Raw genomic sequence first — 18,731 nt, 5'->3', positions numbered from 1 at the left:
CTGCCTCAGCAACATCTAACTCAAAACCTGAAGCAACTTCCTTGGCACCACCCTAACCAAGAGAACCCATCCCACAGCACCCAGCAGCAGGCCAGCTCCCAGCCACCCGCTGTCCCAGAGACCCTGCAGAGGGATCATTGCTCCCCAGGAGGCTTCTCTTGCTCCATCTGCAAAGGCCCTTGGTCAGTCATGTCAGGTTCCAGGCAAGAGACAGGAAAGGGGGCCTGAGCTCATGGTGGGGAGCCCAGAAGGACAGAGAGGCAGGAGGGGCCACTTACCTAATAGTGTGCTCAAAATAGATATCGTCCATGGAGGCCGTGACGCAGGGACAGCCAGCATGCCTCTCCGCTGGCATCAGAGGAAGAAAGCCATGCGTTAGCAGACTCCCATGTCACGCAGGCCTCTGAGCAAATGTCAGAGACCCTGAGCTAAGGCCATGCCTTCTCACCCGCACCCCCACCCTTCTTTACTTTTCTTCTCCACGGTTACTACACTTACACTATACCTCTGAGTTTTGTCTGTCTAGTGTCTCTCCCTTCTATTCAACTGCAAGTTACTCGAGGGCAAGGATTTTTGCCTGCTTGTTCCCTGCCATGTCCCAGTCCTCAAACAGTGGCTGGCACACAGAAGACACTCAATAAGTAGCTGCTGAATGGATGAATGATCACACCTTGCTGTTCTACTTGTTGACCTAGAGCGGCTGCACCTCTACCCACCTTCACCCACCTTTGTTTGCTTGCCTGAGTCATTCTTACCCTCAGGACTCTGCTCCCATGCCTTAGTCCCTCTAGAATCCCTTCTCTGCCCCCAGGGCTGAGTCAGTGGCTCTGGTTTGTTCTCCCATGGCCCCAATTTCACCTCCCTTTCCCAGTCCCCATAAAACAGTGCTGGGGGACAGCTGGGTCACCTGTCTGCCCCTGCCCCAAGACTATGAGCTCCCTGTGAGTCGGAGAATACTGGGACACCAAAAGGAATGAAAAAAGTTCAATTCAGCTCCACTCAATTCATCTCCGTGTAGAGAGCTCTTCACGGCAGGCAGCATGACCTTGGCTCACAGCGCCTCCAGGCAGTCCTGGAGCAGCCACATTTAAGGCCACACTTGTGTCAGAGCAGGGACCTAAGGGCACTCAGCGCTGGGGGGTCTGAGGGAGAGGGTGAGCCAGAGCTGAGCGTCAAGAAGGCATTTCAGGCAAGTGGACCAGCATGAGCAAAGGCAGGGATGAGGGACACGTGTGGCACTCATGGGGACAGTGACTATCTCAGAAAATCAAGGCCTCTCCTCTGAGCCTGTGGGCCAGTGGGTGGAGGATGGCTATGCCACACACAGGCTCACCGGACAGGCAGGCCGTCGTATCAATCCACTTGAGCAGCTGCCCCACGCTCAGCTCGGCACGCTGGTTGGTGTGGCAGGGCAGCACCACCTGGCTCATCTGCACCTCTGTGGGGTTCCGGTACCCTTCACTGTCTGCCATGGCACTGTTGTCCTCTGCACGTGAGGCTGACTTCCGGGACTGGCGGTTGGAGAACACAGAGGCAAAGCCCTAGGGAACAGGTGGGAACAGAGAGGTCAGCTCACGGCAGGGTCCCTCCCCTAAGTCTGCTCATCTGTGAGACCTGAAGGCCGGAGGGAGAGGACCCCAACTCCAGGAGTGGTCACTACCCTCCAGCCCATAGCTCAGACCCCAGGGGGCAATCTGGGTGTCACTTACACCCAGCTTCCCGTAAGCCAAGGACGCCAGTGTCAACATGACTTTGGACCCAAAGGAGGGGGACAGTAGAGAAGAATCGTGCAGAGAATTCAGTCCTCCTTGCTTCGGTTTGTGAACTAGCTTTTTAAAGTTTTGCCTCAGCTTGACCTTCATTCTTGAAAGATTCCCCTCTCTATACAGGGAGGCCTAGTGAGACCTCAAGCCGTCAAGCCTGGGGATTTGTTCCCAACAGTGTTTCACGAAGCAGCTCCTATTTCATCCCCCAAGGGTCCCTTCCTCTTCATATGACACCTCTGTTGGGTGCTCATTTGTCTTTAGCACTTAGCTCTACTGACTGGGAGGGCTCCGGGCAGTCACTGAGCAGCTGTGTGAACCCGGCCAGGGTTGCAGCAGCTGCCAGCTGGAGAACGAGCTGAGAAAATCCTCAAACTCATGAATCAGAGGTAGAGTTTCTGCCCAGGGCCCAGCTTCTCTCAGTCCCCAGGCAGAAGAAGGGGCGAGTGCCCAGCAGTCCCTCAGATGGGGTGGGATGGGGAAGGGGGCGTCAACCTGCCATCCCCTCTCTCTGGCTCACTCTCCCTAATTAGACTGTGAACAGAGCTGCATACTTCTGCATGTATGAGAAAAACGACAGCAAAGGCAAGCACATGAGTTCCAATTCTCATGGCCATTGCCAATTGTGGTGACGACAACGGTTGCCACCAACATTTGTATAGAACTTATTAAGTATCAAATACTCTTCTAAGCACTTTACATATACTAATTCAATTTTATCCACACAACAAACCCCTGAGGTAGGTTCATTATTATCCTCATCTTACAGTTGAGGAAACTGAGGTCCAAATAAGTGGCAGAGCCCAGCTGTGACCCCAGAGGTCTGGCTGCAGTCTGTAGTCCTACCCACCACACTGCACTATCTGCAGGGCCTCCTGCGGACGAGATGAGAAGGCCAGGGCCCTGGGCCTGAATTCTGCAGCAAAGAGTGACACAACACGATGCTGACTCTGCCACCGCTGCAGATGGGGCAGTGACAGCTCAGGGCATTGACCGCTCTTGTACTGGGAGTCTGTACTGCTTGGATAATTCCCCCTATGAGGCTTCCATAGCTAATTCAATAAATTCAAAACACACCAAGTTGATTTGTTCAAGGTCACTGACCCCTAAGTGGCAGAACTGGGATTTGAACGAGGCCTGTCTGATCCAGAACAGCTTGTGGGTCCCCAGAAAGGCAACTCATTCCCACGAGCCCCTGGGTACCAGGTACAGTGCTGGGCACTGAGGGGAGAAAAAGGAGGATAGCTGTCCCAGGAGTTCTCAGCTTGGGTGGAGGCCTATGAGCTGCCAGGCTGCCAGGCTTGTAGGCTCTAGCAGGCATCTCACAGGCTGCGGTGGTCCAAGCAGCAGGACTGTAACCATGGTAACCACTGCCAAGGAATTTTCAGCCTGGTATGCACTGGGGGCCTGCATGGAGATGGATGTAGGGGGGCTGCCTTTCTGAGTGCGGGATACACTAGAGGGCTGAGGTAGGCAGACTGCATTCACCCACACTCTTCCCAAACCCCTCCCTCAGCCAGGGGTTCTGTACAGCACATTCCCGGAAGCAGCCCTGGAGAGAGCTTGGGAAATGAGGGAGGCAAGATGCAGAGGGTAAGCGGGCAGAAGAAAGAGAGCAGACCGTGTGGGGGTTCTGGGCAGTGCTGAGCACGCACACGCAATGTCCCTGCTTCACAGGCATATTTTCACATCCACTGCCTGACTGGATCCTTACAGCAAAGCAGAGGGTAAGGACTGTTGACCCCATTTTACAGATGAGGAAACTGAGGATGGATAAAGCCCTAGACCAGCCATCAGGACACCTGAATTCCAATCCTCTCTATAATAGTTCTCACCTGGTCAATCCCCACGCCCACCAGTCTCCTATTTCCTGTTTACAAAAAGGAGTCCCTATCTTTCCAATGGACTCTACCTGCCTGGAGGCAGGATCCTTGACTTATTCATTCATCCATTCATTCACCGAGCACCACCTCTGTATGGCCCTGGGCCAAACACGGAGAATGCAAAGATAAAGCGGGCCAATCCCTTTGAAAAGTTCCTCCTCTAGTGCTCATGCCTAGAAGCACCTGACACACAGTAGGACCTCATCAAAGGTTTGTGGAAGGATGAACAGAGCCAGATGTGAGTTCAAATCCTAGCCCTGTCCTTCAGGTGCTGTGTAATCCTAAGCAAGTCCCCTTTCCTCCTGAGCCTCCTCTATCACTCACAAGGTAGGCAGATACATGCCAGCCCTGGTTCCAAGATTCTGGGGTCTAACCCTGCAGGGCTCTGGCACTCCCAGCTGAGATTTCCAGTGAGGAAGCTAAGGAGCCTTGCCACCCTGTCAGACAGGAAATACTGAGCTCCTTCAAGCAGGGCTGAGCTCCCACCCTCCCCACCCTCTGCAAGCTGAGGGACAAGCCTCACTGTGGTTGTCCCCTGACTCTCCTCAAAGAGAGGAGTTCATAGCCCCTAGGCTGGAGCACCAGCAGAGGGGACAGAGCAGCAATGGTGGCCCGGGACACAGCCTCTCAGACTCCAACTCCTTCTTTGGCTTCAAGGCAGTCTGCCCATGTCAAGCCAGGCTAGGCCTCCTTCTCATCCCAACGTGGGCAGGCAGCCAGCCTGGGAGGCAGGGGCGTGTGCAGGCCAGGCATGGTTTGGCCAATGGGGCCCCAGAGCCAGATTGCTCCTCCCAGGGCCTGTCACGGGGAGAGCAAAGACCCTGGATGAAGTCAGGTTCTGGGGTGGTAGCCAGACAGGCTGAGCCAAGGCAGCTGACAAAGAGGGCAGAGCCTACTATGAAGGTGGAAAGGGCATGTGAGGATCAGAGACGTGCCCTCTCAGATGGCAGCCACGCCAGGCTCTGGCCCACAGCCATAGCAGCACTGGCCAGATTTGAAAATCCCAGACTAGGCCTCAGCTGGCAACACCATGGGCTCTGCGTCCCTCCTTCTGGGCCAGCCACGTCACAGACCTGCTGGTCAGAGCAGGAGAGGCCACTTCTCCCAATTCCTTCACAGCTGAGGCACATGGAGGAAAAGGCTGGTTCAGGGTCACACAGCTCAGGAACCCGGAGAAGCCCTCCTGGGCCAGGGCTCCTTTGAGGCAATTTGCCCACAGTACCACATTAACCAACTCCACCTGGATTTCCTCCCTCCCCAAGGGGCCAAGTCCCAGGGATCCAACCTCCTAAAGCTCTCAGTCTACCCCACCACCCTGACACACTCAGGCCCTCGCACTGCAACTCGCTGGATTGTTTCCATAGTCTGTCCACAGCCCTCCAGTCTCTCCACCTCCTTCTGGCCTCCAGGCAACCCCAGAGGGATCTCTCCAAAAAGCAAATCCACCTACTCAACAACCATAATACTATGTCCTGCCTGGCAGGGAGACCAGGTCCAGTCCTTACAACTCCTCCCACCATGGGACTTTGTTCTGTCCCTTACAATGACACAGACCTGTCTGAAGAGCAAGCCTGACAGGCACCTCCCCTGCTCAAGACTCCTCGATGGCTCCCTACTGCTCTCCAGATCCAGGCCCGACTCTGTAGCTCCTGCCACGACCCCCAGCAGCTGCTCTCCCAGGTTGACCACATGTGGTTCCTCACTCAGAGCATACTCTCATCCACCTCATTCCTCTGCCATGTGGGTGCTGCTCCTGCCGAGGAGCCTGTCATCTGCCCTATCTGCCAGTGAGTCGCTCCTCCTCCTTCTTCGAGTTCCTCCATCCCTGTGTCTTCCCCAGGGAGAGTCAGGACCTCCTGGCTCCATCACAGCACTGACCAAGTGATGCAGTCACTATTTTGTGTAGATGCTTCTCCCATGTGACAGGCATTCCCACAGGACAAGGACAAATTCAGGCTTGGCACAGAGGAGGTGCCAAATAAACGCCTATGGAAGAGACTAATGACAGGAGCCACCTTGGAGCTGAGACCTGAAGATGAGGAAGGGCTGAGGTGCAGAGAGGACATGAAGGCAGCAGAACGGGGAAGTGGAAATGGTGATGGCTCCAGTGACAGGAATGGCTGTGGCAGAAGGAAGCCTGAGGTAAAGCACTAGGTACCTATGTGGGTGGAGCCAGAGGGAAAGGGGCCGAGCAACCATGGAAGCCTGCTGGAGAAGGGGTGGCCTACAGTGATCAGTTAGAATAGGAGCCAAGCCTGCAGAGCTACCACCAGGAACAGCAGGCCTAGAGCAGAGGGACCTACCAGCCCTGGCCGGAAGGAGCAGATTTGGGTGACCTCTCAAATAACCCACTAAACCCATGGCAGGCGTTGGAAGTTGGCCTGGCCCAGGGTTCAAATCCAATTCCACAGCTAACTTGTGTGCCCTTAGAGCAAGCTACTCACACTCGACTTCTGTGGGCCCCAGTTTCCTCATCTGTAAAAATGAGATTATAATACCTGCCTCCAGGGGTCAACCTGAGGATGAAATTAAATGAGATTCAATGTTTAAAGCTCCTAGCACATACCTCCATATGGTTTACATTTGTTGAGCACTTACTGTTAGCATCATAAAGCTGAGATTAGACTTCCTACAGAACTATAGCTGGGAAAGACCCAAACATAATTCACACTGTACTTTACATAGCCTTTTCTCACCTATGAGTTCACCAGAGCCTCATGGGGAAGGGGCAAGACTGTTAGCCTCTTTAAAAGGTTCTGTGAGAATTCAAAAATCCATCGAGTGCGGAGCAGGGACTCAAGCCCAGGGTGGGAGACCGTAAAGCCTGTTCCTCCCACTCCCCCTGCTGCCTCTCCCAGGGGGGTGGGGACTAGGAGGTAGGCACAAGGGGCAGGGAAAAGCAGCCTTTGGCCAAAGCTGGGGGCCCACAGCCAAGCACCATGAAAGAAAGGCCTAGTTGTCTGAGGCAGACCACTCAGATTTGTTGGGGAGCTGCCTAAACGAATGCCCTGTCCCCACAAAGATGGCTCCAGCCTCTTAGAGAGACCAGCATGGCCTCCCTCTAGTTTCCCCACCGGCAAGGCAGGCATATTTGTCAACATCCTAAACTCCCCTTCAGGTCTATTCATGACCTTCCTCCCACAAAAGGCTCTAAGGCAGCCTGCACACACACACAGGACACACATGCGCCAGGAGCCGAAATGCAAACAGAGCTAAGAAACCAAATAAGGGAGGAGTGATTAAGTTAGGAATCCAGTTGCACAGGTGCTGCCATAAAGAACTGCACTGGGTCTTGAGAGTCCCAGCAGACAAGGCATAAGAGGGTAGCAGTGGGTCCCAAACTCAGCTAAAAAGAGGGAGCACTCGTCCATGAGGCCAGCCTGAGGGCTGAGAAAAGGACACCAGGGGACTGTTCCATAAGCTTCTGACTGTCATATAAAATCAGGTCATATCTTCATTCTAGAAGATAAATAATAGTCCCCAGTGCCCTATACAAACATCCTCATTTTACTTCTAGCTACAGGGTGTTTTGGCACTTTACGTTTTTCAAGATACTGGGGTAGAAAAGGTAAAGAACTAAACCAATGTTTCTTGTCTATATGTCATTCATTTGGTTAACATTTATTGAACACCTAGTATGTCTCAAGTTCTATGTTAGGAGCTTTCAGACACATTATCTCAGTAATTCTCATATCTACCCTATATTATTCTCCCCATTTTACTGATGAGCAAACCAAGGCTGAGAGCAGGTACATTGCTTCTGAGCACCTGGGAAGTGATAGAGTTTAAGACACTCCCAGATCCACAAGCCAAAGTCCACATTTATATTTCTATAGTACCTCCATAGGCCTTGGAGATGGGAAAAATGGAAGAAATTCTTTCTGAGACTCAGAGAAGGGAAGCAAACTACCCCAAGTCACATAGCCAGTCAGTGACCGAGGAGAAAACAGAGGCCAGGGCCCTGAGTCTCTGTCCAGAGCCCATAGCCTTGTGCAGGCTGATCAGGCAGTGGGCTTCCCCCTTCTGACAGCCAGCTCTTGGGCTCTCTTAGTATGGAGACAGGGGGTGGGAGGGCCTTCAGCCTTCTAACCCTGTAAGGCACACCAAATCTGGTGAGGAAGGCAGCTTGGAAACTCTGAGCTAAGGACAAGCCTTCTCCAGTCCAGCCCCATCTCTCCTTTGGAAGGAGAGCTACACGGGGGCGTGTTCAGTGGAGTGCCTTCCTCTAAAGCTAAGTAATAATGAAACTTTTATCAGCTCATCATCCCTAGGAGACCTTGGAAAAGTTATGTTACCTCTCCATACCTCAGTTTCCTCATCTGCCAAATGGGGATAATAAAAGAACCTGGGCTATAGTGAGGATTATACAAGAAAATGAACACACTAGGATGGGTATAATCAAAATCATGGAAAATAAGTGCTGGTGAGGATGTGGAGAAAAAGGAACCCTCATGTAGACTCATTATATTATATACCTGAAACTAATATAATGTGGTATGTCAATTATACCTCAACGTAAAAAAATAAAATTTAATTTTTAAAAAAGGGAACCCTCATACATTGCTGGTGGGAATGTAAAATGCTTGAAAAATAGTTGAATGATTCCTCAAATAATTGAGCATAGAAATACCATATGACTCAGCAATTCCATGTACCCAAAAGAACTGGAAACAGGTACTCAAATAGTACATGGACACACATGTTCATAGCAGCACTATTAACAATAGCCAAAAGGTAGAAACAGTGCAAATGTCCACCGACTGGTAAATGAATAAACAGATTGCCATATATATATATATATAAAACTTAGCCAGAACATCAGCTCTAATGCGTCTTTTGGAGCAAAAATTAATATAAGACCAGGTCTTATTTTAATATACGACTGGGTATAATATAATACAATATAATGTAATACCGGGTATAATATAATATAATGTAATATAATAATACCGGGTCTAATATAATATAATATAAGACTGGGTCTTATATTAATTTTTGCTCCAAAAGACACCTTAGAGCTGATGGTCCGGCTAGGTCTTCTTTTGGGAGAAACAAGGTAATGGAATACTAGATATAAAAAGGAATAAAGTATTGATATATGCTAAAACGTGGACGAACTTCAAAAACACTATGCTAAGTAAAATAAGCCAGACACAATTGGACACATATTGCATGGTTCCACTTATATGAAATAGCCAGAAGAGATAAATCCACAGAGACAGAAAGCAGACTGGTGGTTGCCAAGGGCTAGGAAAAGGAGGTATGGGGAGACACTACTTTATAGCTAAGGTGTGTTGTTTTAGAGTGATAGAAACATTTTGGAACTAGACAGAGGTGGTAGTTGTACAACATGGCGAATGTACTACATGCTACTGAATTTTACACTTTAAAATGGGTAACTGTATATTATATTTCACCTCGATAAATTGTTTTAATTCTTCAGAAAAACCTTTTAGATAAATATCAGGTAGTCTGCTAAATTCAATTCAATTCAATTCAATGTAAAATGCCAACTACATTAACAAAAAAAGATGTTGGAAGTAGACTGTTTAGCATGGTAGCTGGCACGTGGTAAAAATGGTAGGTAGCTTTTATTATATTCGCTCTCTGGGCCTCAGTTTCCTCATCTGTTAATTGGGGCATTTAACTCTAGCCTCCAGGACTCTCCAACCGTCAAGGGCTTAGCACCCAGAAGGAATTCCTCAACAAGGCCTCAAGGCCCCACACAGAACCTCCAGGCTTTCTCACACCACGCGCCCCCAGCCTCTCAGGCTTCTTCAGTTCCTCGTACTCATCATGCCACCGCCCACCACAGGGCCTTTGCCTGTGCCATGCCCTCTGCCAGAAGCAGTCTTCCCTCTCCTCGTCACCTCTGTAATGCCTACTCATACCTCAGTTCTATTATGTCTTCCCCCATTCTCATACTCCTGGCACTGTGTACCTTCCCCTGTAATGAATGACAATGTTCATTTAATTGAGGGAGTATTTGGTTGACACCAGACCAGAAGATCCACCAGACAGGATCCCTCTATCTCGCATGAGGTCCGGCACAGAGCCTTCATGGACCAAACAAATGAGTTTGTTCAGTGAGTCCCGGATTCCCACTACTATCAGCCCACATAGGCAGGGAGAACACAGGCCATGAGGTCAAGAGAGGTTCCCCACGAGAGGCCGGGCTCCCACCCCTGCCCCTTCACCCCATTCTAGAACAGAGAGCCTGAACATCACCTGGCTCCCTCCACACCCCCAGGGTAAAAAATAACCTTGTTTGAAATCTGACACCTACCCTCATCCAGGTCCTCAGAACTCCCTTGCCCCAGGGAGGAGCCTGCCAGGAGCCAGCGCAGGGAGAGGGCATTTCCTGAATGCTTTTCCATTCCTAACCCATCTAACCCATGTGCACATATTTGCGGTGTTGTCATTGGCGAGGTACACAGGGGACCCGAGCCCAGAGACGTCCCAAGTCCTGTCCAACGTCCCCCTGCTCTGCACCACAGAGCTGGGCTTCAGTGCAGACCTCCTGCCTCTACCTGCACAGCAGCCCTTTCCTTCACCATGCCAGTACGGAGGACAACTGCCTGCTTGTATGGCTGGGAAAACTGAGGCATGGGGGCGCTACCGGTCCAAGGTCTTAAGTAAAAGGCCTGGAGTCAGGCAGACCTTGGATAAGTTATTGAGAAACTGTGACAAACACCCCCACTCCACCTCATCCAAGAGTAGTGTGAGAACCCAAAGAGCTCCCCAAACTAAAGGCACCCAGCTAACTGTGAAGTGCCATGTGCACGTGAGGGGGCATCCTTTCCAGCAGGCTGGGGAGGATGGATCAGTGGGGCTGGACTAGGGCTTGTCTTTCCTAAATCACCACAGACTCCAGCAGCCTTCGTGTTTCACCGTTGGGGAAATGGAAATGTGGAGAAGGGAGGCAGCGTGGGACCGCGGCTTCTGCAGCCACATGCCAACCCCAGATCTACCCTCAGAAACACAGGGGTGGCAGCCAACTCATTTCCCCCTTCATCCAGTTAGTCATGTGTTCAAGAACAGCTGAGTACCCCCACAAGCCCATTTCCTCGTCTGTAGAGTGACGTGAATAAGTACTTTGCAGAGTTGTCCTGAGGTGCAAAGAAGGGGACATATGGAAAGTGCTTTGTAAATCGCAAAGGTTCTGCCCTCCTTTTATTCTGGCACTTCCTGAGAGTCTGAGCAGGGGCTGCCTGAGTGGATAAGCCTGAGTGGACAGGCCTGAGTGGGTCCCCATCCTCACAGAGCCAAGGTCTAGGTGGGAAGACAGCAATGGAACTGGGGGTGACTTAGGAGGTGCTGTTACACCCAGGGGCAGCAGGGGCCTGTGGGTATGTGTGCAGAACCTGTGGGATAAGGGACTGGAACTGGGGGGCTGGGGGTTCAACTTAACCTCAACGAACACCCTCACCTTTTCTCTGTATTATTTAGGTGCTGTCCCAGCAGTATGCCCCATAAGTAAAGACCAATGAGACATGAGAAAGATTTTTCATCTCTCTGGCCCCAGCTTCCTCCTTTATAAAATTGAAAGGGTAGGTGTGCAGATGAGATTGAGAACAATCTGTCTCCCTTGCTTAAATATTTAATACGTGCCAGGCACTGTGCTATAAGCATTTTCTATGCCTTACCTCATTCAATCTTCACATGGCCCTAATCGTTGAATGTTATTATTATTATTCCCATTTTATAGATGGAAAAACAGAGGCTCAGAAAGGGGAAGTAACTTGCACATAGACACACACACAATCACACAGCCAGTAAAGGGCAGAGTTGGAACTTGAACCAAGTCTGTTTAACTCAAAGGCTGAGGCTGCTTGGCCACTTTGCTGTAACTGCCTGTCTCATCTGACGGGCAAAGTAGTTATTGCTACATCCCAGGCATTAATGCCAGGCACGGCCCTTCCTCACCATACAGGCCAGGCTGGGACCTATACAGGGATGCTCTGTCCATCCTCACATCCTCTGCAGGAAACGGTGACGTTATCAATACCTCCTCCCAGCACAGTCCAGAGCCAAGGCACTTGTCCTACTGGGTACTCAAGGCCTAGAAGCCTATGAGGTGGCCACCTCCAGTGAGGAAACTGCAAGCTCTTTGTGAGCTGAACACAGGACTTTGTAAATCCGCAACTCTCAGGAGTGTGAGGAAACCTCCTAGTCAGATAGATATGCCCCTCTCAGGCATAGGAATCTCACCTACCAGGCTCCCTCCAGTGGCTTCCAACACGAGCTTGCTCGTTCCCAGAGACAGGAGGTTCACTCCCTTATGACATAGACCCTTCCACTGAGGACCAGGTCTGCCTGTCAGAGTTCTTCCATTCCCTCCACACAGCTGCCAGCTGCCTCCCTGTGGCTTCCGCCCTTGGGGCTATTTGCCACATCCCATCCCCTACCTCCAGCAGACCCCACGAAGAGGCAGGAGATCTGAACACAGGCAATCCGACCCTAAGTCCAACTGGTCCCAGTCACTGGCCCTGATCCCTCTGATAGCACCTGTGGCCCTTCAGGAGAGCTGCTCTGATAGCACCCAACCTGGAATCTACATTCACAAGCAACACCCACATGCTGGAACTCTTGGCAGTGGGGTGGGCCCTTCAGGAACTGTGAAAAACAGGCCCAGCCTTTCTCTTCATCAGAGTCCTTCATTCCCTCCCTGCCAGACAGCTAAGGCTGCTGCTTGACACTGCCTCTGGGTCACCATGGCAACGGGTGGCCAGGTGATGTGTCAGGCCCGGCCATCCTGCCAACAACCATGTTTAACCTTGGAGCTGGGCACACAAGCTACAAGCATCACAAGTCCCCTCCAGGAAGGCAAGGGAGAGGGAGAGAGAACGAGAAGAGGGAAAGGGGGAGAAGAAGAGAGAAGTTACAGAGATAGAGCAAGAAGGGAAAAAGAGGGACTGAAAAGAGAGAGAGAATAGAAAAACCATGAGGTCAAAGAACAGAGGCAACTAGAAGGGAACAGAGCAACTAGAAGAGAGGAAAAGCACCTCTCTCTCTCTTCTCTCTCTCTCTCTCTCTCTCTCTCTCTCTCTCTCTCTCTCCCTCACTCCTCCTCCCCCCCAGAGAGAAGTAACGGAAGCAGGAAAGGGGCCCCTCTCAACCTCCCAGGCTGCATACATTCCTCAGGCCTGAGCTGCTCCTCTCAGCCCTGCAGGATTCTGGCCACAGCTGGGACTTCCTGCCCCAGGAAGCTGGCAGCACGTAGGGTGGCCCCTTGGAGGCCCAGCCACTCCTGCAGCCCTTGCAGGCCCCTTCTGCAGAGGGATGGTGTCCTCCCACAACCCCCACCCTACCCATGCTCCTCTTCAGGCAGCACCTCAGGGGTGACATCCCCTGCACTCAAGGCACCAGACAGCCCCATTCTCCTGCTGCCCAGGTCTGCAATCCTCCTGTCTTCTTACCCAGCTTTCCCTGAACAACACACCAACTTTAACCCCCAATGTGTTCAAGAAATCATTCCTCAGCAGAGCTGGATTTGACATCCATGAATACATTTCCTTACCCGTGTGAGGGGTGGACCAGGCCTCAGAATGAGGCCTAGCAACGTGACACCCACCCTCCAGGGGCTGCTTCTAAGGTCCATAGTCCCCAGGTCTAAGGGTGAGCCCCAGGGCTGGCCAGGTCCCTCTCTGGCAGCGGCTGCTGAACTGAGCTGAGCAGGCCTGTCACCAGCTCCCCACTGGGCACTTACCCTACTCCAGCCTCAGCCTCAAGCTCTCTGGCCGCAAGGTACCTGTCCTGGTCCTACCCCACCATCATGCGCCCTATACTGTCTCAGAGGAATCTGAGCCCACAAGAAAGTTTTGTTGAAGAAATCATGAGCAGGCTACAGAGAGAGAAGATAAAAAACAGGAAGGCCCAGGGGGCTGGCAGGAAGGCAGAGCAAGGCCCAGCACACAAAGCTGTGTGGGAATCCGAGCTCCTCCCGTCTCCCTGGATAACCTTAGGCCGTTCATATAAGCCATCCACAGCCTCACTTTCCACATCTATAAAATGGGAATAATAATATCATAGAGAGGATTCAATGAGGTTATATGTGCAAGGTGCTTAGAACAGGATCAGATCCTTTGAAAGCGCTTAAAAAATGTCAGCTCTTCATGTTGTTAAAAAGCGAGGCATTGTTGAATGACACAGGAAAGCATCCGAGCCAGGAAGAGCCTGCACAGGTCCTCAGGGATAAGAGACATCCACCGTGACCCCAGGCAGCCTTTGCAGAGCCTTCACCAAGCTTAAGGATGAAGACCCACCTTCAGGTGGACAGGAGAGCTGCAGGGAAGCTCCCAGCAATGGTGGCGCTGAAATGGGCCTTTCCACCCCATTCTACGCAATCACTGCCAGGTGACCGTGTCATTGGTCTAGCACCAGGGCTTCATTTCAACCACGGATCAAGATGTTGAACAGGACCGAGTCTGTGGCACTCCACAGAGGCCTCCCACAGATATTTAACTGCACACAGTTTAACCAGACTCAGGGACTGCTGGGCCCCGGGGAGGCTTAAGGTGCCTCATGAAGGAAATGCCTTCTCAGAATAGAAGGTGGAGATCACTAGAAACAAGCTCAGGTTCACTGGGGACAAGACATTTCAGGCACAAGGGAAGAGATCACTGAGGCAACAAAAGACATATTTTGCATGGTTTTCATTTGCACAGACCCAGAACGTGGTAAGTGCTCAGTAAACATGTGTGAAGTTGAACCTGGGAGGTGTCTCCAGTGGACTGCCACATTTGCCTGCTCTGTTCAACATTTGATCAAATGGCTTGAATGAAGAAGACACAGGCAGTCATAGATGGCCACCTGAAATACTGTAACAAACATAAAACCAAGCAGATAAAAAGAAACAAGATTCATGGTGTGGGGCTGCATTTACCTTTTTTCGTTGCAGTCACTTTGCTGTAAGTTGTATGCATGCTGGGGTGGCTCTAGCTTAATGGTTCCTTATGAAAAAAACAACCACATGATTTCATCTGTTAACAACGCAACAGTGACAACTCCTGCTGTAACCAAACTGGGCACCCGGTGGCTACTGAAGGCTTCTGCTGTGGTGCGGAATGGGGGCGTGTTTAGGGCAGGGAAGATTTCGTGGCAGGGAGGAGACAGCCTCCCTCTGGGGTATGGTAGGCAGCGTGAGGCCCAGCCCTGTGAAGGGGAACAGAGGGAACAGGGAGTGGCACAGAACAGCCAGGCCCTAAGAGAGATAGGGAGGTGCTGGCCTATACCTGTGGCCTGAGTGACAGGCCTCTGGCTGCAAATCTAAGGACCAGTTGGGTCAGAGGACACGAAGGGTCCTAGGTACAAAACCAAGGTACAAAACCAAGACCAGACAGGGGTGGACAAGGTTAGAAAGAGGACAATTCTGGCTGGGGATCAACACTGATCCCTTTTAAAACTCCTGTTCATTCCTTCTAGGTGCTGGGATGATGGCATTGAACAAAGACACAAACTCTTCTCTCATGGACAGTCAACAAATAAAGGAACAAGATCATTTTAGAGTGAAAAATGCTCTAAGGAAAAGCAGATGTGATAAAAAGAGGTGATGGATCGGGAGGAGGTAGCTTGGGCTGGGTTATCAGGGAGGCTTCATGGCCAAGATCTGAATGAATGACAAGAAGGGGTGATTGGTCAAGGCTCTGGGGGCACAAGCTTCCAGGCAGGGAAACGGGGTGCAAAGATCTCAAGAAGGGATGGGGACAACCTTGGCTGCCAGAGGAACAGCAGGGCAGCCAGGGTAGCTGCAGCGTTGTCAGGGAGGGGGTGTGGTAGGAAATGCAGTCAAAGAAACAGAGAGGGCCTTTGTCACCCAAGATCTTATAGGTCCCAGTAGAGTTTGGATTTTACTCCAAGCGTGATGGGAGGAACTGGACGCTGGAAGTGGGGTGTGAGGAGACCTGACCTGCATTTTAAGATCACTTAGCTGTTGTGTGGGGGTGGATTTCACGGTGAGAGAAGAAGCAGAGAGACTCCTCAGTGGGCCACTGAGTCCAAGGAGAGATGATGGAGCTTGGGCTGGGTTAGTGGCACTGGAGACCAGAGAGGTGACGGCCCTAGGGAGTATTTGGGACATGGAGCCAGCATGATTTGCCGATGGAGTCCACTTGTGAAAGTGAGAGAAAGGGAGGCTGCAGGAAGGACCCAGGCTTTAGACAAATAGCTGGTGGATGATGGTGCTGGTTACTGAGTTGGGGGAGACCAGGAGAGAAATAAGTAGGGGGTGGAATCAACAATTTTTAAACACTTAAAGAGAGATATCCAAGAAGGTAACTGAAAGTTCAAGTTTAGAGCTCACTGGAGAAGAGGCTGCACCTGGATACATGAGAGTTTATGGGCATTTAAGACCCACAGCACCCTGTGATCCAGTATGGCTGCCAATTCTTTGCTACTCTATGACAGGTCAAGTCTAATCCCCTCCCCTTGAATCTGGGTCACGCACAGTGGCATTTCAACCGGCACTTCCGAGACTAGATCATGAGAAGCCTGTTAGCTTCCACCCGTGCCTCTTGGAACCCTTGCTCTGGTGGAGCCAGCTGCAAGGTAGGAAATCTGACCACCCTGAGACCATCATTTGGAAAAGGCTCCATGTGGGTGCTGGGAAAACAGTCCCAGCTAGTCATGCCAACCAGCCAGATACCAGTGACACCATCTTGGACTCCCTAGTCCAGCCTGTCCACCAGCTGAATACCACCAAGTAATCGCCATCAATGCCACATGGAGCAGAAGAGTCACCCCGCCAAGCCCTGCCTGAACTGCTGACCCAAAAATTTCAAGATATGATAATATGGTTCCTGGTTTAAGCCACTAAGCCACACAGCCATAGTAAGTAGGACAGAGATCATCTAAGGAGAGAGCAAAGACAGTCTATTTGGAGCTCAGGTGGGAGGAGGAGTCTGCAAAGGACTGACAAGGAGCATTGGATGAGAGGGGAGGAGCACAAGGAGCAGGAGGGGCACCTGCTGAGAGGTCCAGGCAGATGGGTAGAGAAGCTGTAAGGGAGCAGAGGAAGGGCAGAGAAAGAGGAGTCCAGTGAGAGCGGATTAGAGAAAGCAGGAGATAGAAAGAAGTGAAAGCAGGGACTGCAGAAAACTCTTTCAGAGACTTGTGGGAAAGGGAAGCAAAGAAACAAGAGATGAGTTGGAAGGGGACATGGGGACAGGGGAGAGGCTGGGAGGTATTAGAGCTCATTTGTCTGCTAATGGGACAGAGCCAGTAGGAGAGGGTTCCCCCTGAGCCAGAGAGCTGCTGGAGCCCAGGGCCTGCCCAAGAACTGCCTCACAGACGCTCAAAGATCCCTTTTTAGAAATCGATAGCTGCCGTTTATTGTGCACTTACTGTGTGCCAGACCTTGTCTTTAGGGATCCTTTAATTCTCACCACTCTAAAGCAGGAGTTCTCATTCTACAGTTGAGGAAAAGGAAACTCAGACACGGAACATGGAAAGATCCATCCAAGGACACATGGCCAGTAAAACGCAGATGGTAGATTGGACTTGGGTTCTCTGACTCCAGAGCCCAGTGGGGGTCCTGCTGGGGGGATACCAGTCCTGGAGGGAGATCCAATCACCAGCCCACAGGACTTCTAAGCCAGAGTTTGAGACTTTGGGGACCCTCTGTGGGTTGCTTCCACTCTCCTTCCTTCCAGGAGATCTGGAGAAGAGCTGGAGGGGGAGTCGGCTATGGGGATCTCAGCACCCCCACCATCATCGCCCCACTGCGGCCCACAGGGCTGAGCAGGCCCAGAAGTCCCAGAACCAGTTTATACAGTGAGACACACCTTCTCTCAGTCTGGCTGCCCAGTTCCCCTTTTATCTTCAAAAGCAAGGTGGGGCGGTGGAGATCAGGTAAACCCAGAATCCCAGAGGCCCTCAGGGCAGGGGTGGAGAGGTGCGGGGAAGCAGTGCTGTGTTTGCCCCCTTCCCGCTCTCTTCAGGGGAGGGTCCCTCCCCTTGCCCAAAAATAATTTAATCCTCAGGCCCCTTCCTCTCTCCAGGCACCCCTTTTCCACATACCCCATGACTCTCAAGGTGTGTAGGTATGCCATTCAATCTTTTAAAACTCATCTTTTCTGTGTAAATGCCAACAGAGAGCTAACCTGCTTAGCACAAAGCAGGCTCAAGTGACAGGGACCATTATTACCCCTGCGTCCCATGTTACAGATGAGGAAACTGAGGCTGGGAAAGGAGTCGCTGCCACCCACTAGCCAAGAGCCAGCCGGAGTCTTCTGACTCCAGACTATCCATCTGTCCCTTCCACAGCTCACAGAGGCAACATCCCCAGAGAAGGAGGAGTGGGGTCTCTCTATTCCCTCCCTAAGGAATCAAAAGGAAGTTGAGACCCACCTGGTTCGGCTCAGCCCTGGAGTGTGCTGGAAACCTCAGGCTGCTTTAGAAAGGCCTATGGGCCACTCCCCTTCTGACCTCTGACCAGTTTCCAGGCCTGGGAGCAGGGCCACACCTGGATGACCACACCCCAGGGAGGATTGTAGCCTGTTCCAGAGGTCACCAATAGGTCAATGCCAAGGAATGGAGAGATCTGGGGTTTGGCACTGCCACCCACAGTGAGCATGGCATCCTGAGTGATGGGCCCCAGGGGAGGTGCTGCCGGCCGCCTGCTGACTCTCTGGGCTTCTGAACAACCAGACAAGGTAAAGCATGTACACATGCTTCCTAGACTGTAAAGTGGGCGCACATGTGAGGAAGTAAGAAAGTCCTTGAGGACAGGGGCCAGGTCCCACGTCTCTGTAGAGACCCAGTGCCTCACTACAATTTTTTTCCCATCTTTATTGAGATAATGATTGACAACAAATTGTAGTATTTAGGTTGCACAATGTCATGTTTTGATATCTCTATACATTGTGAAATGCTTACCACAATCAAGAGATGCTTAATATTTAATGTCTGATTTGCTGAGGTCAAATTATTGTTATTGAAGAAGCCCCATGCAGGATGTACATATTACTTGGACAAGGGGGCCAGGGAGAGACTCCTCAAGGGGTCACTGCCTAATTCTCTCCCCATTCCTTGTGGAATGGGCTCTTTCCTACATCTCCTACATGGATTCCTCCACCTGCACTACACT

At 51.4% G+C, this 18,731-nt stretch overlaps 1 protein-coding gene across 6 annotated transcripts in view; it reads right to left on the bottom strand.

The window, feature by feature from the left end:
* The window catches only part of ACOT11 (acyl-CoA thioesterase 11), a 50,628-nt gene that overhangs the window by 18,829 nt on the left and 13,068 nt on the right, over positions 1-18,731 (bottom strand). For 3 of the 6 annotated variants that reach the window (XM_033114411.1, XM_033114409.1, XM_033114408.1), the window contains 2 exons: positions 1,334-1,541; positions 279-348 (listed from right to left, as the gene is read on the bottom strand). In XM_033114411.1, coding sequence (XP_032970302.1) covers positions 279-348; positions 1,334-1,472 — 209 coding nt within the window. In that variant the 5' untranslated portion in view covers positions 1,473-1,541. Of the gene's footprint in view, positions 1-278; positions 349-1,333; positions 1,542-14,531; positions 14,599-17,992; positions 18,004-18,731 lie in introns of those variants that run through there. The other 3 variants (XM_033114410.1, XM_033114412.1, XM_033114413.1) reach the window with 2 other exon arrangements.

The sequence above is a fragment of the Rhinolophus ferrumequinum genome, chromosome 9, assembly GCF_004115265.2.
Source record: "Rhinolophus ferrumequinum isolate MPI-CBG mRhiFer1 chromosome 9, mRhiFer1_v1.p, whole genome shotgun sequence".
In the NCBI taxonomy this organism is placed as follows: Eukaryota; Metazoa; Chordata; class Mammalia; order Chiroptera; family Rhinolophidae; genus Rhinolophus; species Rhinolophus ferrumequinum.
Note: the sequence above shows the minus strand (reverse complement) of the source record. Positions and strands in the feature narration are given on the sequence as shown.